General features: G+C 52.3%; 1 protein-coding gene across 8 annotated transcripts in view; it reads left to right on the forward strand.

The window, feature by feature from the left end:
* WDR59 (WD repeat domain 59) overlaps window positions 1-7,183 on the forward strand; it is a 49,369-nt gene extending 42,186 nt beyond the window's left edge. For 6 of the 8 annotated variants that reach the window (XR_010465957.1, XR_010465958.1, XM_065028941.1 and 3 more), the window contains 6 exons: window positions 593-705; window positions 1,763-1,910; window positions 2,002-2,074; window positions 3,659-3,785; window positions 4,177-4,319; window positions 5,467-7,183. Coding sequence is in view for 4 of the 8 variants with exons in the window: in XM_065028941.1 (XP_064885013.1) it covers window positions 593-705; window positions 1,763-1,910; window positions 2,002-2,074; window positions 3,659-3,785; window positions 4,177-4,319; window positions 5,467-5,702 (840 nt within the window). In the remaining 4 variants the exon portion in view is untranslated. Of the gene's footprint in view, window positions 1-592; window positions 706-1,762; window positions 1,911-2,001; window positions 2,075-3,658; window positions 3,786-4,176; window positions 4,320-5,466 lie in introns of those variants that run through there. The other 2 variants (XR_010465955.1, XR_010465956.1) reach the window with 2 other exon arrangements.
* Window positions 7,184-10,140: the final 2,957 nt, after the last annotated feature.

A 10,140-nucleotide genomic window follows, 5' to 3' on the forward strand; every position in this document is an offset into this window, starting at 1 on the left:
AAACATTCCTAGATCAGTGATGTAGAGACTGAAAATATGGAACTGTTTTCAGAGTACAGGATGCTAAATGAAAGAGAAATTTCACATGAAATAGTTAAACTATTGGAATAGAAATGGCAAACTGTTTGTGTCTCTGCTGGGCCATGCTAGGAGAACAGAGGTGTTCAGTAACACTCATAGCTAATCAAAAGATACTTCTCATGCAAATAATGATTCACCAGTAAACCTTCTGCCACCAGACATCTCCGAACCCAAGAACTATATCAAATTTAAACCCTTTGAGGCTTGTGAATACAAAATGCACTAACAGGTCTGTTAAGCTACCCTGACAGATCTGTTAGACTATAGACTGTTCTTCTTCAAAGTTTAACCCAAACTCAAAACAAATGGGACAGGGAAAGCTTTGGCTCTTCTGTGTTACTCTATATGTTTTTTGTGACACGGAAGCTGAAACTGCTCCCTGCTGCCAGGATCAGAAAAAAAAAAATGTTTCATTATTATGTGTCCGTGAGTGAATTTGTGTACACCCATGCCCTGGGAGTGTGGTTATTTCTTAATTGTAGCTTTGATGCTCTTCCTTCCTGTCCACCAGGTTTGGTCACTGGCTATGGTAGCCACTGATCTCTGCCTTGGACCGAAGTCTGACCCAGATTTGGAGATACCTTGGGCACAACATCCATTTGGACGTCAATTACTGGAGTCCTTGTAGGTGTCTGAATGCCGGGGGGTGCTGGGGAATGATTGCTGAAGCAAAGCCCTCCATAACTATGTACTTTGTAATGCATCATTTCAGACTTGGAGGACTTACTGCCACAGCTTTTTTCCCCTCTCAAGCCTGAGATAACATCAAGAAGGGAAGCTGCAAGTATGTTTATGACATACAGGAGGCAGCATTTGGCCTCCCACCAAGCACCCAGGTCTTGGCTGACATTGAGCAATAGGCCGGGTGCAGTTGGGAGCTCTGCTTTCCAGCACACCCGCAGCGCCTGACTTGGAGATTTTGGTTTTCTGCTCCCCACCTCCTAAATGAGTGTGTTGCTGCCCCTGGTTTGTTCACCTTCAAGTTCCCTGTTGCCTTGCAGCATTGCTGGGCAATCATTCCTCTGGTCCCAAAGCCAAGTGTGAGCTGCAAGTGTCCACCTGCCAGTGAATCCGTTCAGGAGGGGACATAACTGATATTATCTGTCAATACACCCTGTTTGGAGGTCCAGGATTTGTGTGGTGTACTTTGCATGCAGTTGCTTGATCAGGCTTTTTCCTGCTCTGTGGCAGGGGAGGACAGGTAGTTCTTCATCACTCTGAGTCTTCAGAGCAATACAGGAACTTCAGAACCATCCAGAAAAATTGTGGTGCGGTTTTACCTTGTGATCTAGATGCGGGATACTTGCTTGTAGAGGGCTTTGTCGAAAAGACAGTGTGGCTAGGGATGAGTCTGATGGCTCCAGCTTTATATCCAGTTAAAATCAGTCCTGTGGACTTTGTTTCTGAAGCTGCATGAACTTGGGATAATAAGGCTATGAGTACTTCTGGATTCCCAGAGCTCCCATCCTTCTGCCTATTAGGCCTTGTGTGTTTCCAGAGGAAGGACTTGGCTCCTCAAAAGTGTGATGGAAAAGACAACCTAGTCCTGCAGGTGCCTCCTCTGAGCAGTGATATGACCCAGATCAATTTATGCAACAGGCATTAAATTAGTTGCCCTGGAGTCTTGATACGTTTCCCAGTGAACTCTGCCCAGTCACATACTATCTCTTTCATTTCCCAGGCTGGCTCATTACTCACAGCTCCATGATGTGCAGACCCTGGCCATGCTGTGCAGCGTGTTTGAAGCCCAATCCAGGCTCCAGGGATGCCCAAACTCCTACGGCCCCTTTCCTCAGCGTGCCTCCAACCTGGCCTCCCACAGCCGATACGTATGAGTGCATTTCTTTCCTGTTTGTCTTGGGTATCTTTGACCATCTCTGATGTAGATGACATGATTTCCTCTCCTTTCCCTCTCAACAGCCAAGCTTTACTTCCTCTGGTTCCTGTTCCAGCATGTCAGATCCTGGACTTGGCACTGGAGGCTGGAGCATAGGTGGGTTAGACTAGATGATCTCCAGGCATCCCTTCCAACCCCAACCAGTTTCAGATTCTGTGTATTGAGACCTGGGTAGTAAACAGAGGAATCTGTCTCCCTTCTGGCCTGGATTTTAGATGGCTCTCTTGGTGAGGAAGGAAGGTAATTAGTACTGTCTGTAATCGCAGATGTACTCTGCCAGAGCAGCTTTCCAGGGCTTGACCAACATGATGTGACTCCATGGCTGGAAGTGAGCAGAGCTCACAGTCGCCATGTCGATGCTCCCCCAGTCCTGCCCCTTCTGACTTCTGTAGCATATTGCCTGACCGGGAGAAACTGTTTACAAACTCCCTAGGTGTACCAAGCTAGGCCCCTGGATCACAGGTCGGCCCAGAGCCAAGAGCTCCCACTGATTACTTTTTCCAGTTGGAGGCAATTACAGACCAGTTTGTACCATTTTGCTTCCAGCCTGGCCATATCAAGCACTCGGGGCAACTGCCTCGCTGCTGCCGGGTGCCATCAGCTTTCCACAGCCCTGGCGCTTTGCGCAATTTGAGGCTGTTGTCTGTGCCGACTCCTCCTGGTAATTTCCTTGTCCTTCATGTGCCTGGAGATGGTTCCCAGGATTAGCTGCTCCATCAGCTTCCCAGGGAGGGAGGTGAGGCTGACTGGTCTGCGGTTCCCCAGGTCCTTCTTCTTGCCTTTTCTGAAGACAGGAATGACATCTACTTTCCTCCAGTCTTCAAACACCTCTCCCAGTCGCTACAATCGTTCAACCATTATCACGGGTGACTTCATAGTGTCATCAGCGAGCTGGTTCCACAGGGTTCAGGGGAAAAAACAGTGCTGTGCTTTCACCTGCCGCAGATGAACAGCAGCAGTCAGGAATGCTGGGTTCTCAGTGGCATGAATGTCCATGGGCATAAGGACATTTTCTGTTCAAAGACAAATCACCAGTAAGGGCTCCAGTGTCAGAGTTGCAGCTGTTGGCTGATTCCAAGCGATATAAATGACCTGGGGCAGCATCAGCCCTGTTAGCACCAAAGCTGTGACTTTTCAATGAGATATCAAGGCATATGTGACATGGGAAGAGCAGACAGTGGGGGTTAACGGGGTTGGTGTTGTCTTGTAGCGGTTATTAGCAGCCTTCTCCCTGCCCCCAGGGCAGCACCTGACATACAAAGGCCCCTTTACGTAACTGCAGCCCTGGTGATGACAGTCCTCCCTGCCCAGGGAAGAGGAGCCTGGCCTGATGGGGAGAATGTTCCCAAGCAAACTCCATGGGACTGATTGTCCAGATACTTTTTGTCTAAAGTGGAAGGCCAAAGGGGTTCCTCCATATTAGATTTCTCTGCCTGGTGATCCCCATTTCCATCCTGTCACCAGAAATGCAGTAGAAGCACTTGGCAAGTAGAGCTTGGCACGTAGCTTTCTAAGTCAGGGCAGTGTTTGTAGGAATGCAAAAGGTGATACAACCATGTCATAGAGAGGAGACTGAGGTGTGTGGACATGTAGTCTTCCATGTCTCCTTCCCCACCCCAGTTTTGCAGAGGTTGTGCTCATGAGCTCTGAGCTACGCTCACAGCCTTTTGATGCTTGCAGCAAACAAAGACACGGAGCAGGCATCCACTCCCTGGTGCGAGTCTTCTCCAGATGACTTCCGCTATGGAAACCTAATGTATCCCGATCATCGCGAACGTGAGAAAGACCAGCATGAGAAAAACAAAAGGTAGGCTATGGCATGCCTTAGGGGTCTTCAGGGATGTGTGACTCTGTGCCTAGGTCAGGTAGAACTCTATAGCCAGGTCTCTGTTCTTGCTGTGAAGTAGCACGCCTGCTCTTAGACCCTTTCTTTCAGGAAATTGCTTGAAGAAACTTCATACTGCAGATCAGCTCTGCTGGAATTGCATGTGATACATCTGTAAGTGGCCCCAGATGGTGGTCCACCCATTCTTCACCTCCTTGTGCACAGCGTTGCATTCAGCAACGTTTCAGCAAGACGTGGGAAGAAATCTGCTGCTCTTCTAGCGATACGAGCTGGTGGCATAGCTGTCACTGGGAAGAGAATTGCAAACAGTCAGAGTCAATCAGTTGGACAGCAACCCTGTTTGTTCCTCTAGGCTCCTGGATCCTGCCAACACTCAGCAATTCGATGACTTCAAGAAGTGCTATGGAGAAATCCTTTATCGCTGGGGCCTGCGAGAGAAGCGAGCTGAGGTTCTGAAGTTTGTGTCTTGTCCTCCTGATCCTCACAAAGGGATTGGTGAGTCCTGGCTTCGGTCTGCCTCTGCTGCGCGGGCAGAGCCACGGCTGTGCCTCGGGGGCTTGGGAACCTGCGGTCAGCAGGCGGGTGAAAAGTGTCCATCGTTCTGCCCAGAGGTTTGCGCTGCCAGTGAATGGCTTCAGCTGCTTCGCAGCTCTGGGTGGAAATGAGGCTTATAGATGTTGGCCCAAGGGCTTTGTAGACTGTAATGTCTCTCCAGTGAAGCTGGAAATGTATATTTCCACGAGCAATGGAAATGTATTTCTACACGAGCAATGTTGAGCTAATGGCTCTTCTTTATTACCTCTGAACAAGAGCCCAGACATGCACTGTCTCAATGTCTGATTCTAGGCTGAAGTTTCCTTGTAGCGCATGTACAAAATTGCAACATCTCTAACTGTAGGTGAACTAGCCAAGAAATAGGCAAATAGGACATTTCTTCCAGAGGATTTTGAGCAGTGTAGCTGCCCAGAATTGCTGTTTAAGGACAGTTGCTGAAATGTCTTCCTGCTAGGTCTCTGGGAGGAGAGGAGCGGGTGAGAGATGCCAGATATGCATCAGTTGCTTGCGCAGCTCTTGATACCGTCTCACCTTGTCGCCAGGGGCAGCTCCAGGGGAATAACTGGAGTGAAAATTGGTGACTTTGACCGCTGCCGTTGCCCCTTCATGACTAATAGTCATGACACTGATACTGTGCATCGAATGTGCTCTGCGTTGACTCTGTGATGAGAAACAAAGGCCGTTCTCATTTGCTCTTAGTTACACTTCATAGTGGTGTGAGACAGATGAGACCAGCAGGAAGCCTTCATCTCCATAGCATGTGTCAGCATGTCCCGAGCTAAAAATCTGAGACACGTTCCCAGCCAATAGCTGTTTAGCCATCAGGGAAATCCAGGGCCCAGTTTGTGCCCTGGCATGCTGATTGCCAGTGTCTTTGCTCCTGCATGGAGACCAAACTGAGACCCGTACAACACGCTGTCCTCTCGCCTTGCGGCAGGATCCCTCCTGGGCTGACTGGAGTCAGTCCTCTTGGGCAGTGGGTTCAGGGGGCTTGGCTGTCAAGTGGGGGGCTGCACACAGGGCTGCTTTGTCCACGATTCTGCCAGCACTGATTTCCTTTCTCTCTGTTTCTTTCCCGCCTCCCCAGAGTTTGGCGTGTACTGCAGCCACTGCCGCAGCGAGGTGCGCGGCACCCAGTGTGCCATCTGCAAGGGCTTCACCTTCCAGTGCGCTATCTGCCACGTGGCAGTGCGAGGCTCCTCGAATTTTTGCCTGACCTGTGGACACGGAGGCCACACCAGCCATATGATGGAGTGGTTTCGCACCCAAGAGGTTTGCCCCACGGGCTGCGGATGCCACTGCCTGCTCGAGAGCACCTTCTGAGCAGTGGTGGCAGCAGGGTGCACCTGAACTGGATTTAATATTTAATTCCCAAGCCATTTGAGTTCTGCTCCACAGTGTCTGGAGGAGACGCCACAGGGAGCTGAAGCAGGATGTCGTGGTGGTGCGCTGCGGTGACATTTACAAGTGCTTCCAGTGTTCCTACACTTCCCAGGTCGCTTTCAGACCGATTTGCCCAAACTCCCCATGTCCATTGCTGGCAATGGATGCCAGACCAGAAGAATTGCTCTCACCTGCAGAAGAGTGTGTGAATATTGGCCAGTCTCCATTGGGATGAGGAGGTGTCAAAAAGCTCCTTTGGAAAGTGCTCCCCTGGCAGAGTCAAACTCACTCCAGTGACGCAGTGACTTGCCAGGTGCCTCCTGACAGGGGCTCAAAGTGAGCAAAACAGTAATTTTGCACAGTTAAAGCAGAAATAATTTGCAAGCAACTAGAGGCGAACTGTAAACTGTGCTTGAAGAGCAAATAGTCCATGGGACTGTGCTCAAAGTTACTTTTGGAAGCAACAGGGTCCTTGTTTTGAACAGCTGTTTACATCATTTAGATTATCCCATAAAGCAAAAGAGTGAAACCCTGTTCTTCAGGATTACTTCCTAAATAGCTTCCTGCTCCCTGGTCGGTACCTGTGCCTGGTGTGACAAGCCCAGCTGTGCGCCTGAGGTCACTGGGATTAGTTCCTTTCTTCCAGCAGTTTTAGTACCATTACTCTTAAGGTGTCTCCCTCTCCGGCTCTGACTGGGTGATATAATGCACTTTAACATGCCTGTCCCTGCCTTGTCGGCAACAAATCCTGATGACTGGGAAAGGCACCTGCCCTTGGAGTTTGGGATCCACACGGTGTTTCCATGGATGGTGGCATCTGAAGGTGTTTCAGAAAACCTTTGCTTCCTTACTGAGAAAACTTAAGGACGACACTTGCTCCATGCCAGTTCCTTTGGCTGTTTTCTCCAGGCTCTTTGGAGGGAATCAATGAATAATTTGAGATTTGCTGCTGATGCACTTGAGTGATCAGGCTCCTGAGCCAGGGAGGCAGCAATTTCTAGGGGAAAAAGGGTTTTGGAAGGTTGGTGGGATTCACAGAGGCAAAAGGTTTGTGCCTTTTCTCCCTGTGGAGTTTCATTTGGAGAATGTACTGGATCAATCAATCTGTTTGGGGCTGTGCCTGCTGGGCGCTCCCATCCCGGGGATGCTGCTGTGTGGTTGTGTACACAGCTTGTGCCTCTCCTGAGCAGGCTTCAGCCTGAGCTTTGGTTTTGGGTAAACATGTGGTCAGGGCTTAGCCTGCTGGTGTTACCCCATGCCGGCACTGATCCCTTCCTCTGCTCTTGCCTGCTGAGCAGGACCACGGGCCAGGCCGGCTCCTAACCTCTGCGCTAACTCAGGCTGCGCGATCCTGCTGTGGGATGAACAGATGGTGTATGTTAAACATTAAAATTATTTTTTTAAGTGCTGTTCTGACAGAACTTGGTGTCACTATGCTAGTTCTGCCTCCCTCAGGACCTCCCTCTCCCTCCACCCCAAAGTGGGGGTCCCTCTCTGGACACCTGTGCCTGATAGTGGCAGAGCCCTGTGGTAGCTGGGGCATCACTGGCTGCTGCTGGGACCCTCACCCCTGGCTCTCGCAGCAGCTGCCTTCATGCAGCGACGATGTGACAGTGTGTGGCACTGCCATGTCACACTGGCCTGGGAACTGCCCACAGGGCACGATGTGCCTCTTGCGAAAACGGAGCGGGGTGGTGTCTGAGCTCCCAGCAAACCAAACCCCACATCCTGCGGTTTGGGGCAGCCCCAGGGAGTGTCTGTGCCCCCAGAGAGCAGGCAGGCGCGGTGGTGTTTGCTGCACTGGCCCTCCGGCAAGGGTGCTCTGTGCCAGGAGCCGTGGGGAGGAGAGGGCTCCCGCCCTCCGCCTTCCTACGTGACAGCCATTCAGCTCAGAAGTATTTTCATTTCCATACTTGAGTGTGCTTGTAGGTTGGAAGGAAAAAGAGGCTTGTTATTTAAAGATGATGGACCAACAGATTGCAGTATTTATGTGTATTACAGTCCATTACAGACTATCTCCGCAGTATCTGAATACCTCCGAGCTGGAGGGCGACTGATGCTTCAGAGGAAGGCGGAAAAGCACTTGCTGTGGCTGTTTGTGCAACCCTGCACTGGTAGGTGGAATTTCTTCCCGGACGCTGCGGGCATTTGTCTCACACCCTGCAGCGTGTGTGGTGGTGGCTTTGGGAGCGGTCTTGCTCAATGCAGAACTGGCTATTACAAGGAGACAGGAATGGCTGATTTCACCTGCTTGGAGCTTTGAGAGAAGAGAAATGCATTGCAGTCGTTTTGCTCAGTGACCCCTGTCTGGAATAAATGATCAGAAATGGAGCGTGCTGCTGTGCTGGTGACTCACACCAGCCCCTTCATCTGCTCTGCCCCTCAGCTACTTGTCCTCTTACCCACCTGCTTTTTGGCATAACTTGGTAAAGTGCAAAAAGTTCGCAAGTCTGGCCAAATCTCACTCTGAATCTCAGATTTTAGAGAAGGGAGCAGTGGCGGGGGTGTGAGAGGAGGCCAGCACTGCTTGGGCTCTTGGCACAGAACATGCCAGTGAGCACTAAACCAGCCCTGGTGCTGCTGCTATGGTTGGTTCTACGTCCCGGGCGCAGGGTATCCCCTTCATGAGTTCTGCTAGTGCAGGAACCAGGGTCATGGAATTAAACTGGCTGCTCCGCACAAGGCAGGAGTTTGCCACGTGGGAAGGGTGTGAAACCACTTGCCTTGGGGTATCACCTGTGCCACGAGCTTGCCAGTGCTCTAGGAGCAGCTGGGCACCTCCAGGGAGGGAACCTCCATCCCAGCCCCCACCTGCAGAGCCCTGCCTGTGCATCCCCAACCAGCAGCGTTGGGCAGCCGCTGCACCTCGCGCCTGTGCTCGCACCCTGCCCGTGGCTCTGGCCTCTGCAGAGGAGGGTGCTGAGCACAAGGGACTTTTGGTTTGATGCTGAGCAGCTGCTTTGACAAGGCTTGCTTCAGCTGCCTGCTAAGCACATCCTCAGGACTGTTGGAACTGCATCCACACTGGCTCTCCCAAGGATGGCTGGAAGAGAAGGCTCCCGTGCCAGCCCACGCTGTGCCCTCGAGGTCACTGACAGCTTTTTAAAGCCTTTTTGTGCTCTGCAAAGCTAGCGGAGGTGTAAGGAGTGTGTGGTGCCTTCCCTGTCCTCGCTGGGGTTCTCTGTATGTGGAGAAGGAAGTTTAATTCCTAATGATCAAAGTTTGGCAGAGATATGAGGGATGAAGATATCAGCAAAGGTGCCAAGGAAAATTTTTCCTTGTGGATGCTGCTCCTTTCAGTGTCTGTATCAACTCCTCCTCTGCATCCACACCCCCATATTAACCCAGCGTCAGCCTGTGCCAGTGCTGCGGGGCCCAATCCTGCCCAAAGCCCAGCGGCGCATTCCTGCCGTCTCCCTCGCGCCGTCCCCAGCATCTGCCTGTCTGTCTGGTGGGTAAACCAGTTCAGGAACTGATGAGCCAAAATCACTTGACTGCTCTGGTTTCAGCCAAGCTGATCATCAGCTGGCTCCACTCCCCAGTGCCGCTCGCCCTGGGGGCTGGCACAGCACAGGGACAGTGGAGGGCACAGGGACAACAGGGGGACAGGTGGCCATTGGCAAAGCTCTCTACAGCCAATTTGGTACTGTTACGGCAGTGTCTGCTGGGCAGTTCGGTTCCCAGCACCATCCCTCTCCCACTGCCACCAGCGCTCGGTGCATCCCCGCTCCCCCATCCTCACTGCAGAGCTGAAGGGTGGCTTGTCCACCCTGGGGACACCCCTGTCCCTTGTGTGGGGGACAGAACCCCACTATGCAGCCCAGGACACCCTGTAATGAGAGGAGATGAGGTGTCAGCTCACAATAGGCTCACCGACGTCCCTGAGCCCTGCTGCAGCTGAGCTGGGACAGCAACTCCCCTGCGTTCAGGAGGGGATGGTGAGACCCACTGGTGCAACCTGTGCTGTGCTGGGAACCCCAGGCTTGCGAAGGCTGGACCTGTCCCTGCCCTGAGCTGGAACCACGGGTGAGACCCCAGCCCGCCCTTTGCAGCATGCAGTGCCCAAAGGACATGCACACCCCGAAACTGAGCCGAGCAGCGCATCCCCCTGTGTCCTGGGCCATCACCATGGCATCTGGCCTGTCCTCCCTCACCCTCCTTGCCCGCGAGCACCGGTTGGGTGTGGGTGGGAAGGGAAGGGAAGGAAATGCCTTTCCCGGGTTTCGCCGGCCCCTGTGGCTGTGGGGAGAGGCCGGGACGGACTGGGAAGCGCCAGGGACGCTGCTCCCAGCACTACCACGGGATGCTGTGGCAGGGTTGGGCCACGAAGGACGTCCCAGACCCAGGTCACTGGCTGGACCAGCCAGGGCGGCACAGC

The sequence above is a fragment of the Columba livia genome, chromosome 13 (genome assembly GCF_036013475.1).
Source record: "Columba livia isolate bColLiv1 breed racing homer chromosome 13, bColLiv1.pat.W.v2, whole genome shotgun sequence".
NCBI lineage: Eukaryota > Metazoa > Chordata > Aves > Columbiformes > Columbidae > Columba > Columba livia.